The following is a 19,343-nucleotide window of genomic DNA, read 5'->3' as shown; positions in this document are numbered from 1 at the left end:
TCCTTACCATCAATTTTAAAGGTATTTTTAAAGTGTTGCTGTAATACCATATCTCTGGTCGTCTTCTTTATAAAATGAACAAGCACATCTCTTGGAATTTTATTCATTGTTGCATATCTGGAATTAATTCTATACACTTTGTCTATTTCAAATTCCATCCGATCTTCATTCAAATCCAGAAATTTTACTACAGCATTAACAATTTTATCTCTGATGTCTTCACCTGTTTCCTCAGGAATTGCACGGAATCTCAAACAATGTTCTTTATTTTTCATTTCAGTCACAGCCATGTAGTCCAAATTTTTTTCTAATTCCAGATTTAATATATCTGTTCTATTCTCCAAGATTTGTACCTTTTCTTTAGTGTTTTTTGCATCCTCCTTTATTTGCCCAATTGTCCCTTTAATCTCATCCACTTGTGTTTTAATATAGTCTTTTATATCTGTCAATTCAGTTTTCATTTCCTGTTTTATATCATTAATCCCTTCCATTATTTTTTGAAATATATCTGGGGGTATAGCCCCTTCCTGTGGATCAGTAGAACCTCTTCGCTCCTGGGCCTTAGTTGCTTTTTTAGTTGTCATTTTCAAGAGAAGCCTTTAATTTCTGATATTAATCACTGTTCCAAAACCTAGAGGCAGTCTATTTCTTTTCTTTTTTTTCCTCCACCAACAAAAGAGTTAATATTCCAGGCCTGTTATTGAAGTCCAGCCAGCACAGCACAGTTCTTATCTACATCCAAGAATGCAATGATCTTGGCAGAAAGATTGAAAATAATATTGCAACAATTTATTCAGGAAGATCAATCAGGGTTTTTACCTAAAAGACAATTACGTGACAACGTCAGGAATGTCTTGAATGTCTTGGAATATTTAGAACAACGAAATGATAAACAAGCAGCTTTGATTTTTTTAGATGCTGAAAAAGCATTTGATAATTTGAATTGGAAATTTATGTTTCAGGTTTTGGAGCAAATGGATTTTGGAGACAATTTTATAAAATGGATTAGATCGATTTATACATCTCAGAAGGCTCAGATAATTGTTAACGGAGATTTAACGGATTCATGTGAAATACAAAAGGGTACAAGACAGGGATGTCCTTTATCTCCCCTTTTATTTATTCTGGTCTTAGAAGTGCTGCTTAGAGATATAAGGCAAGATAAAAGAATTTCGGGATTAAAGATAAAAAAAGAAGAATATAAATTGAGAGCATTTGCTGATGATTTGATAATTGTACTAGAAAATCCTTTGGAAGGAATTAATGTATTGATGGACAAATTAAAAGAATTTGGACCGTTAGCAGGATTTAAGATCAACAATCAAAAAACAAAGATGTTGGTGAAAAATTTAACTTTAAGGGAACAGAAAGAGTTAATGGACAAGACAGATTTTACAATAGAGAAAAAGTTGAAATATTTAGGTATTATTATGACAAATAAAAATTCAAAGTTGTTTCATAATAATTATGAAAAATTATGGACAGAGATTAAGAAAGACTTGCTAAGATGGGATAAACTACAACTGTCATTAATGGGTAGAATATCTGTGATAAAAATGAATGTATTACCGAGAATGATGTTTTTGTTTCAAACAATACCTGTAATATCCTCTGATTTACCTTTTAAACAATGGCAAAAAGATATCTCTAAATTTGTATGGCAAGGAAAAAAACCAAGAGTTAAATTTAAACTACTACAAGATGCCAAAGAAAGAGGAGAACTGGGATTACCAAATCTGAGACTTTATTTTGCTGCCTGCTGTCTAGTCTGGATAAAGGAATGGATCTTATTGAGGAATAAAAGACTATTGGATTTGGAGGGCCATAATTTGAAGTGGGGATGGCATGGATATCTATGGTATGACAAAGTAAAAGTAAATGTAGACTTTAACAATCATTTTATAAGACGTCCTCTGTTGAAAATATGGAATAGATATAAACCAAGGTTTTATTCGAAAATACCATTATGTGTCTCAAGTCAAGAAGCGTTTTATAGAAGAGAAATGGCTGGAAAAGAGAAATGGTTAACTTATCAAGAACTATTAGAAAATGTACATGGAGAATATACAATGAAAGAGAGAGAACAACTGACAAAGGAAGGATATAGTTTTCAATGGTTTGCCTATTTACAATTGTTAGAAAGATATAAAATGGACAAGAAAATGTATGGGTTTGAAATAAGTAAATCTGATTTTGAAATAGGATTGTGTACAAATGATGAAAATATAATTGCGAAAATGTATAAACTCTTATTGAAAATGGATATGGAGGAAGAACAAGTAAAAGAGTGTATGGTAAAGTGGGCAAAAAATTTTGGTTATAATATACAAATGGATCAATGGGAAAATATGTGGAAAAAAGGTTTGAAATTTACACTATGCTATAATCTTAAAGAAATTTTTTATAAAATGATGTACCGATGGTACATGACTCCAGAAAAGTTGTCAAAAATGTATAGTAATGTTTCTAATGTTTGTTGGAAATGTAAACAACAAGAAGGATCATTTTATCATATGTGGTGGTTATGTAAAAAGGCAAAACCATTTTGGGCACAGATAGGTAGGAAGATGCAAAAAATTCTAAAGATAAATATTCAGTCAAAACCAGAATTTTTTTTATTGGGTTTTATGGATAAACAAATAGAAAAGAAATATGGAAGAATAATATTATATATGATTACGGCAGCAAGATTATTATATGCACAAAAGTGGAAAATGGAATCAACACCAACAATGGAAGAATGGCTATTGAAATTAATGGACTTAGTAGAAATGGATAAATTGACGTGTTTACTTAGAGAAAAATCGACAGATACATTCCTTAAGGATTGGAAGCCTCTCTTAGACTTTTTGTCGAAAGATCAAAATAAAATGATGATACTGGGATTTGACGATTAATTAAGACAGCCTATGGAGAAAAGCGATTCTGTATGTATACATTAAGGGACAGGTTTGATGTATATTATATACTTATAGCTGATCTGCGACAAATCGGAAGTCAACTATTTTATTTTCATTTTTTGTTGTTGTATTGTTATGTTTTTTTTACTTTGTTTTGTTTGTTTTTGGAAAAATTTGAATAAAAATTATTAAAAAAAAAAAAGATAAGCACTCTTTAAGTACGATTGTGTAGCCAACTGTGGATCCACCTGATAGTTGTTCCATCCAGCCCACATTTAGCTAGTTTGCTAATCAGAATATCACAGGGCACTTTGTCAAAAGCTTTGCTGAAGTCAAGATATTTTATGTCCACAGCATAACCAGTCTACCAGGGAGATTACTCAATCAAAAAATGAGATTAGTCTGACAGGATTTGTTCTTGATAAATCCATGTTAGCTTCTAGTAATCACTGCATTGTTTTCAAGGTGCTTACAGACTGGCCACTTTATAATCTGCTCTGGAATTTTCCCAGGGACTGATGTCAGGTCTGTAGTTCCCAGGTTCCTCCTTTTTGAAGATAGGGACAAGATTAGCCCTGCTCCAGTCACCTGGCACTTCACCCATCCTCCATCCATCGCAAAGGTAATAGACAGTGGTTCCAAGAGTACTTCAGCCAGTTCCTTCAATACTCTAGGATCCAATTTGTTGGGCCCTGCATATTTGAACTCATTCAAAGTGATTAAGTATTCCTTGACCATTTGTCTATCAATGTCAAGCTGCAATCCTGCCCTTCACATTTCCCAGGAGGGTCACACCCTCTGTTGGGAGAAGATTGAGCCAAAGTAGGAATTGAGCACTTCTGCCTTTTCTTTGTCATGTTATTTTGCCATCTTCATTGAATAACTGTACCACCATTTCTTTTCTCTGTCTTTTACTATGGATGTACCTGAAGAAAGCTTTTTATTGCTTTTGGCATCTCTCACTAACCTCAGCTCATTCTCAGCTTTAGCCTTCCTGACACCATCCCTGCAATTCTGTCTGTACTCTTCTTTTGTGGTCTGGCCTTCCTTCCACTCCCTGTATGTGTCCTTTTTTATTTTCAGGTCATCTCTAAGCTTTCTGTGAAGCCACATTGGTTCTTCTTCTGTCTTCCCCCTTTTTTCCTTGCTGGAATTGTTTGCCACTGTGCCTTTAGAATTTCCTTTTTTAGAAATTCCCACCCATGTTGGACTCCTTTTCTCATTAGGGTCACTTGCCATGGAACCTTACTTACCACTGTTCTAAGTTTGTTAAAATTTGCTTTCTTGAAGTCCAGGGTACTTCTCCTTGATTGGGTGGTCAGTAGTAGACTCCAACCACCAAGGTTTTTTTTATTCCTTGTCCCATTAATTTTAATCCAGATACTCTCGGTGGGGCTACCAAGCTCATCCTCCTGTATTTCTGTGCAGGGATAAACATTTTTAACATACAGCATGAATCCACCTCCCTTTCTATTCCTTCTGTTCTTTTTGATCAAGTTATATCCTTCAAGTGCTGTATTACAGTTATGGGAATCATCCCACCTTCTGTGGCGCAACCCATCACTTGCCAGCAGTCCATCTCCCAGGAAGCGTAGTCTGTGGTCCCAGAATCCAAATCTCTTATGTTGGCACCACCTTCGTAGCCAGTCATTCACCCGGAGTATTTTTCTTTCCCTTTCTACTCCTCTTTCAAGTACCAGAAGGATGGATGAGAAAACTATATGGGCCCCAAAGTCCTTGAGTTTCCTTCCTAGAGCTTCAAAGTGTTATGCAATTTCTATGTAGCTCCACTTGGCAGTATCATTCGTTTCCACATGGATGAGAAGAAAGGGATCATCTGTCAGTGGGCTTTATGAGCGATGACAACTCTTCCATCACATCTCTAATCCGTCCTCCACCCAGCGAGTCCATGGATCTTCTTGGCATACTTGGGTTTCAATCCCATGCAGTAGGGAGTCTCCCACTACTAGTAGTCTTTTCTTGTCGTTGGGCATTGTTTTATTGCCTCTGCTTGATTTAGCTTCAGTCTGTCACTCATTGTCGCATGGGGTCTCCTAGAATTCTTAATCTACAGGCTGTCCTCTAATCCTTGAGGGCCTAGAAGCGGTTTCATAGTTCCACCGGTGAAGGGTGTCTTCTAGCTCTTCTACTCCTGTCACTCTTTTCCATGGAGTTTCTTCCACTTCTTTGCTGCTTTCCACATTAGTCTCCTGTTTTGCTTCAAAATGCTGCTGTTCTTCCACCTCCTGTGCTTCTCTTTTCTGTTGTTGTTCCAGCATTCTTCTTAGTCTTCTCTTATACTCTTCAGTGTGGCCAACCGCTGTTCCAAGCCCTTCACTTTTTCTTCCAACATTGCCACCAGCTTGCACTTGTTGCATGTATATGCCATGTTGTTCTTAGGCAAGAAAACTAACATTGCACACACTTTGCAGGTCACCACCACTGGAGTGTCCTTCCCATCCATAGTCTCTACTGCCTTTTGCTTCTTTCTTTCTACTTTTATTGAAATGACCTGTGCTTTGCCCTGTCCTCCTTTTAGGTAAATAGGAGAGTCCCCACTGATATATATTTAAGGGACCTCCCCCACCAAACTCCTCTGTCAAAGTCCTGTTAGTTTTCCCTGTTTGCTCACTCTCTAAGAGCTGGCTCACTTGAATATCCTCTGGACCAGCTGACACAGCTCTCTCTGTTCTGCTCAGTTAGGTGTCAGGAAACTAGCTGCCTTGATACTCTTCCAAGACTTTTGTTGACTCCCCACCCCAACTTGAGTTGGCTTCCAAAGGTGCACCAAAATTCTTCTTGGGCAAGATCCTCCGTGGTGCAGAGTGGTAAGCGGCAGTAATGCAGCTGAAACTCTGCTCACGGCCGGAGTCTGATGTATGTAGAATCTCTGGTAAAAGGGGTTGAGGTCCACTCAGCCTTCCATCCATCCGTGGTCAGTAAAATGAGTACCCGGCATATGCTGGGGGGTAAAGAAAGGCCGGGGAAGGAACTGGCAATCCCACCCCATATATACGGTCTGCCTAGTAAACGTTGCAAGACGTCACCCTAAGAGTCGAAAACGACTCACACTACAAGTGCAGGGACACCTTTACCTTACCTACATACATACCCTACAGACTCTAATCTGGAAAACTGTCCCAGTGCCATGATAGCCTTTGTAGCCTGGCTCTTAAAGTAAGAAATGAAATGCATGCAGGCACAGCCAATATAACTGAACGATGGGTAACGGAGAAGATACAAAAACATCCTCCACTGCTTAAGTACATGGATTAAACATTTTCCAGAGCATTAAATATTAATACAATAGGTACCTTTTAAAACTACATAGGAAGCTGTCTTATAATGAGTCAGACCATTGGTCCATCTAGCTCAATATTGTCTACACTGACTGGCAGCAGCTCTCCAGTTTTTCAGGCAGGAGTCTCTCCCAGCCCTACTTGGAGATGCATGGATTGAATCTGAGACCTTCTGCATGCAAGGCAGATGCTCTACCATTGAGTTATGGCCCTTCCCCTAGAGAACTGCCCATAAACACAGTTCAAACCCCAATATATTTTTTAATTAATGCATAAATAACACTATCTTGAAGTCTGTCACTCTGACGCTCCTATGAAATATTTTCTGTGTACATATTTGGGCAATGCAGTCCCAAAGTTCAAAACAGAGAGGTCCAGGATGAATTGTTCTCCCTGAATACCATCTATATGGATCACTTTTTTTGAATGGATAGCATTCTTAGATGTAAATAAAGCATCTCTAAAATAGCTACCATAAGGAATGCCTAAGCAACCCAGCCAGGCTCTCATAATGATTACATTATACTGTACCATGGAAATATATAGCCCTATTTTCAGTATCACAGCTCTGTTGAGAAACTTCTCAACAATACAAAGCAGTAAAGTGCTCAAAGTCTACTCAAAAGTGGGTATAAATCAAACTCCTTACATGTCCAAGTGTTGGTCCCCGTGGCATAATTGTTGCTTTGTTGATTGGCATTGCATCTTTAGTATAATATGCAATAATGGCATGCCCAGATTCATGATAAGCTGTAATTGTTTTATTTCTGTCATCAATTTCCACACTTCTACGTTCAGGGCCTGAAATCAAAGAAAGGATACCATATAAGCTGAAAAATGACAATGTCCAAGTGGAATGTGCAACACATTGTCATAGCGTAGAGTGCTCCTGTTCAGTGTTGCAGCCCTGCCTTTTTCAAGACACACCATTCCATTCTCACTCCTGTTCTTGGTTCCCCCATCCTGACATTCAATAATCTGCGGCCACTGAATGTGCTCACTCCACATTAAACTGTTATGGAGTTTCCCCCCCCCCAAATAGTTTTTCTACTTATTCAACCATTGAGGTTCCCCTGAGCATGCTCAGTAGTTATATTCTGACTACATAACCATAACTCAGCACCCAGTATTGCTGTTGGCATATACAAGTGGGACCAGGAGTAAAATGTTGCATTGCAGAATGGTCCTCTTCAAGGTTCCAGCCAGCCAGCCAAACTGAATACTCCATTCCATCACTCCTTCCAATTGCTCATTTTTCCTCTTCAACAGTTAGTCAACACACCCAGCATTCCATGGCCACTGAGCATGTGCAAGTCCTCAATGGGCCATTTTGGGGGTTCCCCTACTTATTGTTTTTCTCCATTTTTTGTACTTCTGAATATGCTGGGGGTCCCCCCCAAGGGTACTGATACCTCCCCTCTTGTCCTTGGGTGATGCCTTTCTGGCAACCTAAGGATCCACACTCAGAGAAGGAGTTAGCTATTAGTATACAGGACCATGATTTAGGTTAGGGAAATCAAATACACCTTTTCTCCCATTTCCATTATTTGGATTTTAGGCATGTAATCTGGCTTCAAAATACATTTAGAGATTTAGCAAAAATACTTGTTAAATTTTGTATCTAAAAACATTTTAGACTGAATGAATCCCACAATGATAGCTCACAGAAGCCATGTACAATCTGCAATCTAGGTGATTAAAACACAGAAACCTGATTTTTAAGTATATACCTCATTAAAATCAGTATCAAAATTAAAAATAGTCTACCCATAAGAATTTTGTCCTTAGAGAATTCTAATTCCTTCATAGTAACCATATCCTTTCCATCACTTGCAGCTTTTAATGCAGCTTGGTTCACAAGGTTTTCCAGCTCAGCTCCAGAAAATCCTACAGTACCTCTTGCAATGATTTCTGCATCAATAGCTGTGTAAAAAAAGAACACAAAGTCCTGTGTCAACCTAACCTAAGAGGTTAATAAAATTCTACCAGATTAGAATGCACAGTCAACTTAAAGTTGCACAGCTTTGCATTATATCCACTTTTCATACTAAAGTGAACTTTAATTTTATTGCCACTATAATCACAGCACAGATGATTAACGGAGAGCCAATTTATTCAAGCAATATTGTAAGCAGTATCAAACTTCTACAACCGACTGTTTAAATGGATGAATAAAGTTTCTCATATTTTTAGTGAAAGTCCACAGATGTAGGAGATTTTACAAATTTGAACTGCTACCAATTTCACAAAAAGGATGAGAATGCATGTAATTATGAGTTCTCATACCTTACAGTTCTATCCTTTGATTGACTGTGTTGTTTTTTTAATGGCTGTCTCCACTGGTGACAAGACTCTGAACCTCAATCCCATGCATACACTAGCAGCTTTGTGTGTGGGTCAAACAGGTGAGTTGGGGTGATTTGGGGGTCTTTCCCCCCTCCCAAGTCAAAGCACAGTATCAAAAAACCCCAGATCAGGGCCCTTACAAAGCCTTATGTTGCTTTGCTGTTTCAGTACTTTTATTTACCTCGTAGCTCTTTGTTATCCTATCTCTAGGCCCATGGGCACTGTAAGAAGTGAGGCTGTCCAAAATGCTGCCTGTAGAGCACAAAAGAGCTCTGGATTTTTTTATTAAAGCACATCAGCAGAGGATTTTATTTAGAAATGAAAGACTTCATTTTAAAAAAGTCATATGTTGTTCAAAAAAGTCATATGTTATCCTGTTTTAACAAAAAAAACCAGAGCTCTTTTAAATCTCCACAGGCAACAGTTTGGGCAGCCTTTCGTTGTAAGGTCTAGCAGGACACAAGCACCAGAAAGAAAAGGCAGGTATGAAGTTGCAAAAGTTTTTAAAAATGTACAAGCAAGAATACACAGAATTTAGCCACCTTTTAATTATTTTGAGGCAACCGCAAGAGATACCATCTGCCCCTGCCCGATAAGGGATTATGGAGGAAAGCGAATCCCTTTTACTTCCCCTGCAACAAAGTTCATGGACCTATTTGTCTGCAATTTGGCAGGTTTAATGCACTCTAGCAGCTTCTGTGTCTCTAAATTTCATCAACTTTGACCAAAAGTGGAAAGTTACAGCCATTTTTGGATTCCCCGTTATACAGAATGGAGTGCACAAAGTTCTGTTTAATTCAGAATGGCTCAGAACCCAAAACAAGACTAAAGCAGAGTGACTCGGAAACAGACTGGAATTTTGAAAAATGCACAGATACAATGTGAATCTTGGGGCCCATGCCCAGGGGTTCCCAAACAGTGGTCCTGTGGTCTGCAGTGTGTCTGTGGATTGTGGGTGAAGATGGGAGATGCCACATCCATCATATTAAATATTCATATTGATTTTTAATTGTATTTTATTGTTTCTTTTATATCTTTTATTGTATTACAATAAAATACAATATGTAAGAAATTAAAAATTATATAGCGTCTCACACAATACATTAAAATTGCTATAGAAAAATCATTAAGTCTCGGTAGCGGCCCCCGAACTATGGAACACCCTTTCTGACGAGGTACGCCTGGCGCCTACTTTACTATCCTTTCGGCGCCAGGTGAAAACCTTCCTCTTTGCCCAGGCATTTTAATATTTTTAATATTTTTAACATTTTAATATTTCAGTATTTGTATTTAATGTTGTATTTGTTAGTTATATGTTTTATTTGTTTGTTTAATTGTTGATTTGAGAATTAGATGGTTTTTTAATATTGAAATGTAAAGATATTTTTTTATTTGTTGTACACCGCCCTGAGAGCTTTGCTATGGGCGGTATAAAAATTGAATTAAATAAATAAATTAAGTGGTCCTCCAAGATCATGAGTGGTTTTCAAGTGGTCCATGGAGGGGAAAGTATGGAAACCACTGCTGTAGCATTTACTATATGACCACTTGACAGCAACTTTTTTGTATTTTCCCCAAAAGGTAACAGCTGCACATTTATACTTACATTCATCGTACTTTATTTTGCCAAGGTACCATTTCAGAATCTCTGTTCGGCCCTTTACATCTGGCCTGGGGACTGTAACTTGCATGTCAAAGCGACCAGGACGTATTAAAGCACTAATTGGGAAGAAAAAAATTCTGTGAATCATTCAACCAATTTAAAATCTTTGCTAACCAGTTGATTTAAAATTCCAAAGAACTAAGAACACAATTTGATAAAGTGAGCAATTAATATATTTTTTCTTGGTTTGGTTGGTTCACACAGGCAAATGGTCTTCACACAACCCCACTCCCAACCATCCTTCGGTATAAGAATCCCCTGGAAAAACATACGTTATGAACCAACACCTCATATACATTCCTGATGCGATTTCTATAATTTTTGCTGTTCTTGCTAAATATAGTCAGTATTGGCTAGTTCTTTTTAGTGCTGCCTTCAAAGATAAAAAATACAGACAGGATGTAATAAGTCCTTTTAATAACATGTATATTTTATTAACTATTACTGACCTATGCTTTCAAAATCATATATGCACAAAATCAAGCCATGCAAAGTTACATTTTATGCATATATACGCGTGCACACATACTTATCTAATGCTTCAGAGAAGTTGGTTGCTCCAATGATAATGATGCCTTCGTTAGGTTTAAAACTTCAAAAAAAAAAAGAGAGGAAAGAGCTTTAGTTAATATATTTAGGAATGAACAGTTTCCTGTCTTACAAGTCTTAAATGTATAAGGACAACTCTGCAACTCTAATGCAGTCCAGTGAAGGCTCAATGAACACTGCAAGCCCTTTACTGGACACGATTCAAAACACTGCAAGGCTCCAGAGTAGGGTTCACCAATTCATTTAGAAGTCTGCAGCCATGCCAGAGGAATACTAGTAAGAACCTTAAGAGCATCCCTAGAGATCCATCTAGTCAGCATCCCATTTCCACAGTAGCTAGCCAGATGCTGCTGGGAAGCCCGTAATCAGGGCATGAAGCTGACAGCCCTTCCCTGCTGTATGCAACGGGAATATTCAGAGAAAGCTCCTCAGAATATGGCAGTTCCATTTAGTTTTCATAGCTACTAGCCATAAAAGGAGGATAGATCTATGGCTATCTTGTAGAAGCAAATGCTAACTTAATTCTGAGTGGTATGAAGTACTTTTGTCTGTTCTATATCTACATTAGCAGCAATTAGGACAAATGGCTCAATGAAAGAGGCTTGTAGGTAAGTTTTAATTAGCTACATCAGCCTGAAGCACGATCAACAAACCTGCTACACTGATGTAACCAGCAATACTTCATTATTACTAACCCAACCATGTTGTTGTGCACCTGGACAGTTCTTGCCTGCATCCCAACCTCTTTATGCCGTGGTCAAAGGAGGAACAGGGTGTTGCAGGCTTGTGGCTCTGGGCTACAAACTGTAACTAATTGGAACATCAGCATAAGTGTAAATTGAATGACTGCTGGGTCGCATGTTATCCAGAGGTTCCCCAAGGCTTGGCCCTCCTGTTGTGCAGAGTGAGATCAGAAGTTTGAGCATGCCTTAAATGGCTAAGATGTTTTCTTCCTGACCTGCCCATCAGATATCACATTATTTACTGCTTTGGGGCCACACGCTTCTCCCTATAAACCCCACTTTCTCCTTATTTTGCAGTTCCAATATATAGTAAAGTCCCCTGGCTTAGAAAGAAAATGAATATTTACCCATCCATTTCAGCAAGGAGTTGATTAATAGTCTGCCTTGAGTAGGGATGCATTGGAGACTCTACTCTTTTGCCACCAACAGAATCTAGCTCATCAATGAATATAACGCATGGTGCATTTGATTTGGCTTCCTCTAGAAATGCAATGTGTCAAATTTAATTCTTCATACTATTTACAGCATTTTATTTTCTTCAGACATTTTCAATATATGATTTACATGTTTATTCAATTGTCTTGAATTGCACTTTTGCAGAAAAAATGATTTTCAGTGTCACTATTGTTATTTTAGTTACAAAGCAGTCAAAAGAAAAAAAACTCTGAATCAGAGACAAAATAGTTAGCCTGTGATAAACTAGACAACTATAAATCTTTTTGGTCACAACTGGTTAAACAGAATTACGACTTCCAATACAACGATAAATAGAAGAGAATGTTTTTGAACTCTCATAATACCTGCCATATCCTTCTTTATTTTAACATAACAGGTATGGGGAACCTTTGGCCCTCTGATGTTGCTGAACTACAACTCTCATCATCTCTGCCCATCGGCTATGCTTCCTGTGACTGATGGGAGAAGTGGTAAAATTCTTGAAAAATCCTCAGAAATGTACTGTACTTGTACGTAAACATCCTAAAGGTAAGTGCAAGCTTCTGATTATTGGCATATGCTTTAATGGAGGTATTTCATACCACTTATTACATTATAGTCCTATTTGACTTCCGTGAGGTGTGTCACGTTCAGTGTTTTTTGACACTTAGGCTGCAGTTTTACCACTACCTGATGTAGATCTTTCTACAGATATTCAGCAACATCTGGAGGGCCAAAGGTTTCCCCACACCTGTAATAAGGAGGACAGCTTAAAGCTTTTGTTCAGTAAGAAACTGCTAGACCTCATAGTGGGATCATCCACACTGCTGAGATACCCTCAGAAAAGCAGCCAATGCTCAAAAGAAAACTAAGGTGAACTTACTGAATAGGTTTCTGATGCGACTGGCTCCAACACCAACAAACATCTCATCAAATTCAGATCCAGAGGCATAATAAAATGGAACATCAGCTTCTCCTGCCACAGCTCTTGCAAGAAGGGTTTTGCCTGTACCAGGTGGTCCGACCAACAGAATACCTAGAAAAATGAGAGAGAAATTTGTAGTCTTCCATGTTTGCCCCTATTTTATAGTTCCTCAACAAGTGGTTTCATTGCTCAGTATCACTGTGGTCATTGAAGAAGATTTCAGCCTGGCTCTAAGTAGGACAACTTATATAAACCAGGAGTAGGGAACTCGATCTGGCAAGCAGGCCAGATTCTTATCTTCCCTGCCTCCCTATGACAAATTTGACAAGGAGACAGGGCTGCCCTTCTGTCAATCACCTAGCATCACAATGATGTCAGGTGATAGAATGCTTTGAAGCCCCAGCAATCAGCTGACTATTGGGACTTCAGAAGCATCACACAGGGCTTGCAAAGAGCCCTGCACTGTGCTTTCAAGTCCCGCTGATCATGTGATCAGGACTTCAGAAGCTCCCTTTGGCCCAGCCCAGCCACCTTTTTATTTGCTCACACCCGGCTTGATGTCATATATGCCAGGTGATTGGCCTAGTGGGCGAAACAGCGAGACCTAATTAGGTTTGTAGGCTGGAGGTTCCTCACGTGATATAGGCAATGTACATAAACTGTATCTGGAAAACGAACACATTCTCAAGAGTAAAAAGGGTTAACATTAGGAGTACATTAGGAATTAATGTTATTTTGGTATGCTGCTTTTTAAATTGTAATTTGCTCAACACACAAAGGGAGCGAGTGAATTAAATATAAATTAAAGAGACATGAAGGGCAGATCAATCCAAAAAGAGGAGGGAAAGGGGAACCTTTTCCTTTGACTGGCTGCTCTCATGCTGGCAAGATGGAAGGTGGATGTTCTCCTCCCACTCTCGTGTTCCAGGTTTTTGTTTTTCCTCCCATTGATTCCAATGCGAAGGAAATAAGCTATGCCAACTCCAGAGCTGGCGGATTTATTATTCCCCATTTCAGGGACATGTTGGGGGCTTGGATCCTGCAGATTCACAGCCTCCCCCCAACATACCCCCCAATGCCTCCTTTTTGCCCTCTCTGATGGCAGAGGGACACCTGCTGTAGACCTTCCCATAGATTGATGGAGGAGGCATAAGTAGTCATATTACCTCTGGGAGAGGATCTCTCTCTCTCTCTCTCTCCTCAGAGAGGGAGATCTGAAGACTCCTAACGCCCCAGACCACAGGACTGCAGTCTGTGTCAAAAAAAACCTGACTATTACTCGCCTCACTGAAGTCAAACAGGACTATAATGTAACAAGTGGAATGGATACCCCTATGAAAGCACCTGCCAATCATAAAAAGGTCACACTTACCTTTAGGAAGTTTACCTCCCAGTACAGTAAATTTCTGAGGATTTTTCAAGAATTCTACCACTTCTTGCAACTCTTGCTTAGCTTCTTCAACCTGTTCTCAATTAAATGAATATTGATTAATATATAATGTTAACATTTTAAAGTTCTATTTCATAATAGTTTGCTTTGGCCAAATTAATTTCAGGCAGACCACAGTCACAATGCTGGTTACTTTGGGTATGCCTAAAAGACTCACACAGACCCCGAGTAGGATGTGGTTTCTTTGGAAACCTAAGACCCCATGCTGTATTTCTAATTAGCCTTGAAACTCCATTTCCCAAAGCTGTGATAAGGGGCAGATTGCTACTTTAAGAATCACAAGTCCAAAGACCCACTGGACAGATACTGAGCTACACTGGTTTGTGGCCTATGTTTATTTAGCATAACAAATTTACTGGAAAACCAAGCTTCAGAGTTGGTTATACCAGGTAAGCATCTAGAATTGTAAAAAGGAAAAATGTACCTAATTCTTACATAATTTCTCAGAATACAGCGTTGGAAAAAATAACAATATGTTTAAGACCTTATCTAAGATCATGTTTAAACAATTTAAAAGAACATACACATGCAAGGCAATCTCCTCTAGTATTAAGGAAGCAATAGCAATTTTTAAAAGCAAAACAGGGATCCATCTATGGAATTTGTTTTCTTGGATCATTATTGTGTGAGGGGGAATTTAACCACTATAGAAGGCAAAGGGAAATGCAACCATCTGTTATGGGCAACATCACAGCATGGAACAGCTCCTTAACACAGCAAGGAGATGTTGCCAGAAGTTCAGCAAGATGAGGGACATGGCATAGTAACAAGTTTTAAAGATGTTTTTATTGTTTTATTGCTTGTTTGCTGCTGCCCTGGGCTCCTTTCAGGAGGAAGGATTGGATATAAATTATCATCACCATCATCAAGAAAGAATAGCCAGGGCCAATGGCCACAATCCAGAGAACTACACAACAATTTTGGCAGGCCCTTTGCAGTGTTCCATCTTGGGTTTCTTGTATGATCTATAAGCATGAAACAGCGCCAGTGGGAGATGAAGGTGTGTGAGCTCAGGGTGCATTCACAGGAAGCAGTTTTTATACCTGTCCCTCAGAACACCACTGAACATGGTGCTTAGACATGTCACTTATCTACATTATAATCAGTTCATTGCCTTGTAGCTTTCACTTCCCTCATCCCAATGAAGATATTTTATGCCACGGAGTCTCCTATTTATTATCTTGCCAAATTCTTTTTGCTTTCAGGTTCCATTGGATGATTTTAATTTGAAAGTTAGCAGACATCCAACATTTGAACTTACCCCTTTAACATGCTCAAAAGTGACATTTTTCCTCTGAATAGGGTCCACGGATACATCAAAGTCAGAATTTGTTTTAAAACTCACTGCAAGCAAATTATACAGACAGATTAATAAAAAGCCATTAAACCAACATCATTTGTTGAAACAAAAATTGCTATGACAAAGTTCAACTAAGCATTTTAAAATAATCTTTAGTATTCTTGTATCTTACTCTTACATGGGGCTTCCAGGACTGACCAGGTCTATATCTGCTTATGCTTCAACATCAGGTTTTCTCGGACCATTCAATGAGTCCCAGCTAAACAGATCTTTAAACCTTTAAAGCTTTGAGCAGTGTACACCTATGCCCCATCTGCAATATCTGACCACTTGAATCACATCACCTGTGCACCAAATGTCTACAATGAGAACCACACTGTGAATTGACCATAGCTGAGTTCCCTGCCAAACATTTTGCTAAAGCTTCTGGAAGGAATGCAAGAACATCTTGGGAACTATATACTGAGAACTATATGTGAAGAAATTTCCAAAGATCTGTTTTTATAATTCACCAAATCTATACACGGAACTGTTTTTAGAAGTAATAGTTTGATCTGAGAAGCTTAAGGATTTTGTCATGTAAAGAATAGGAAAACAGCAGGAGACAAAGCTACTCAAGCCACAAAGAATACTGAGCTGACCTAAAGAAAATAGAGGCCTATGAAATGCTCTTGGTCAAAATATATGGTCTTCTCAGGTATTACTTGTTTCAGAGAAAAGGTTAGACATATCCAGTGAAGTAGTGTATACCAAAGACAACTCTTTTGTGAGTCATTCAACTCACAAAATGATCGTAATCTAAACGTAAAATATCACACTGACCACACAAAGCAAAGAGAGTGAAAGATTCAAGAAGATTGAAAAGTTAACAAACCAGTATCAGAAAAGCAGCCTTTACCAGATAAATAAAGGGTTTTTGACAAGCCATAAATGCCAATTATTACCAGCAAAGTGAAAAAGAAACGGGTTCGTCTGAAAAAGCCTGAAAAAAGAGGAAAAAAATATTAAGAAACATAAACTTTGGGTATGATATAAAAACCAAACAAACAAACTTACTGTCAACTAGGCTAAATGATGAGAGGATAATGACAAAGAATAACTTATCTGTTCCCTAGTTGCTATATTTGTAACATACATGGAGAGGGCACAAAGGGAGTTAATTTGTTATGTACTTTAAACGTGTCTCTCAATGTTAAGATGGCAGCCATTCTAACACTGTATATGAAAAAGAGCCCTTTGAATAAGCAATTAAAAAACAGACCAACTGACCATTTGATAGTGCTTGTGCTTTCAAAAAGCCCTCAGCAAATCCAGTTTTAAAGGCATCTTGATGAGCTTCAGGTATATTTTTTGTTTTCATCAGTTTATCTAAACGTTCAATCTCAGATCCTCGATCTCTCAGCAGAAGCCCCTACGAGCGTTATGGAGAAAACACCTGTATTACTTTTTAAACCAGGGTTTGCCATATTTTGGGGGCCCATGGGCATGTTTACAAACCAGAGAAACTGTCATGGGCAACACACATACATACAGCAACCGTGCATATATTATTCTTTTAGCTGCCATATAATGCTTGTTTCCAGGCAAATTTCAGTGAGGGAAAAGTGGGAGAAAGGAACCATGCAGGCACTAGCGAAGGTCTCTGTGGATACATTTACACCCATATGTGCCATGCTAAAGAGCCCCATTTTAAACAAACAATACCATTTCATGAAGAAAAATAGTAAAATCCATGACTTTGCCCAAAAGTTCTTTCAGCGAAGGTATTTCCACTATGTAATGTTCCATGGTATCAGTCAAACTTTTAAATTAGATTTGCATATGTTAGTTTCAGCACAGAATGAGCTGTACACAGGAAATTAAAAAGCATCAGTGTACTGGTATTTGTAAGTTTCAAATGAATTTGTTTTTCCAAATTAAACTAGCTGCAGGATGTCTGTTCATATATTTGCTATTAAAAGTTCCAAATCTGATATAAGAACTTCCAAAAGCTTTGAGAATTTAAATTTCTCTCTTGATTTTCAGTGCACATTGACCTTTTGAATTCTTACATGAATGAATAATTAGAGTATTAATACAACCATTGGAGGGAACAGGCTTCCAAGTGCAATCATGTGGTCTAGTGGGGAGACCCAACCTTATGGCAGTGGCTACTATGGGACTTTCCTTCCCTTTGAAGCCCTACCCCCTCCAGCTGCTCCAGAGGGTCCTCCAACCCTCCAGAGCACAGGGGGACTGCAGCAAGGAGGAAGGGAAAATACCATTCGTGTGAGCAGAACTCTGTTGTGCAAGTGAGATACCATAATTAGATATCACCCTAGAAATATATTTTGTGTAAAATATTATGCAGTAATTCAAATAATTACTGTGAAATCTCACTTTCCAGAAACATTGTCTTATCTATTGGATTTTACAATGCATGGATTAGGGCACCATTCAGCTGAAATTGTGAACATCTAGATGTGGAAGGCTGTACAGTTAACCATCTAGATATTTCAGAGGGATTCCTCTTGCATACCTACTACATCAGCAAATTATCTTTTTTTATCTATCTTCTCCTGCACCAACTCTTTAACAGCATAACTAACCTAACCACATCTGAAATACCATCATGATGCATAAACCCTTTATGTCTTCTGGTTCCCTCCCTTTTAATTGAATTTTACCTGTCCTGAACTCTTGTATGCATAGTTTTGAAGACACAGTCTAAAATAGGCATCAGAGAAGGTCATGATCATGACACACAGATCGTCACACTTGCCTTTACAAATGAGGGAGCTACATTTTCTGTTTCTGTTAATCGTTCCGATGTGGACTGCAGCCGTCTTGCTCTTGATTTCAGAGTCTTAAAGCCTCGAGTCTGAATAAAAACTTCACGCAGAAAACACATTATTTCAAGATAACATGACAAAAATTCACAATGTTCTGTAGATTCTTCCCTTGTTATCTGTATGTTAAATTTTTAAAATCTAAACACTGTAATATAGCAGTATCCAATGAGCCATATATCTAGTTTTGATTTGTTTTTCAAAAGCAATACTCCCTTCCTTAGTATAAAGCAACCACTTCTGAAAATATCTGAATAGAGTTTTCAAAGCAGCTTATATGGCACTGGAAAGGACTGTGGTTGGATGCCACTATTCAAATTAAAGAAGCCAGACCCCCACTAAGCACATTTCAAGCAGCTCTTTGGATCCTAGCTGTATTATTTAAAAGAACAGTGCAATCATATGACAACAGCTGTAATTTATTCTATTCAAACAAGCCATTTTAAGCAGATATTTGAATTTTAGGTTTTCTAACTAGGATCTCACTACCTATGGAACATCCATCCATACAGAAGTTTCTGTAACACTTCACAGAAATTACAATTCAAATAATAATTTGCACTGAGAGCACCTGCATTAGTTGCAACTTGGATAAGTGCTCGCTTTATATACTAACTCCCTGGCCTTCATTGCAGTTCAGTCCAGAATGCTGTACTTATACGAAACTCAGAAACCTGAGATGGCTTGATTGTCACTACTAGTGTTACATTAACCACTCTCACTGAAAGTAAAACTTCTAAAAGGTTATACATAACATAATCTTGTGACTTCTAACGATAATAAAGTACTACAGAGATTTTCAGAGGCAAAATACTTTCACCTATATTATAGTATATATAACATATGCTATCAGTAATATTAAAGAATTGGATCCAGAGTTGTCTTTCTATTTGCAGCCCCCAGAG

General features: G+C 38.2%; 1 protein-coding gene across 2 annotated transcripts in view; it reads right to left on the bottom strand.

Moving 5' to 3' along the window:
• Positions 1-19,343, bottom strand: part of YME1L1 (YME1 like 1 ATPase) — a 35,313-nt gene that overhangs the window by 6,999 nt on the left and 8,971 nt on the right. Inside the window, exons 5-15 of one of the 2 annotated variants that reach the window (XM_061586683.1) lie at positions 18,372-18,481; positions 16,880-17,021; positions 16,485-16,592; positions 15,572-15,654; positions 14,233-14,323; positions 12,819-12,971; positions 11,848-11,980; positions 10,738-10,800; positions 10,152-10,264; positions 7,967-8,122; positions 6,849-7,000 (exon numbers count right to left, since the gene is read on the bottom strand). In XM_061586683.1, coding sequence (XP_061442667.1) covers positions 6,849-7,000; positions 7,967-8,122; positions 10,152-10,264; positions 10,738-10,800; positions 11,848-11,980; positions 12,819-12,971; positions 14,233-14,323; positions 15,572-15,654; positions 16,485-16,592; positions 16,880-17,021; positions 18,372-18,481 — 1,304 coding nt within the window. The remainder of the gene's footprint in view (positions 1-6,848; positions 7,001-7,966; positions 8,123-10,151; positions 10,265-10,737; positions 10,801-11,847; positions 11,981-12,818; positions 12,972-14,232; positions 14,324-15,571; positions 15,655-16,484; positions 16,593-16,879; positions 17,022-18,371; positions 18,482-19,343) is intronic. The other variant, XM_061586684.1, reaches the window with a different exon arrangement.

Source organism: Rhineura floridana, chromosome 10, assembly GCF_030035675.1.
Source record: "Rhineura floridana isolate rRhiFlo1 chromosome 10, rRhiFlo1.hap2, whole genome shotgun sequence".
Taxonomy (NCBI): Eukaryota; Metazoa; Chordata; class Lepidosauria; order Squamata; family Rhineuridae; genus Rhineura; species Rhineura floridana.
Note: the sequence above shows the minus strand (reverse complement) of the source record. Positions and strands in the feature narration are given on the sequence as shown.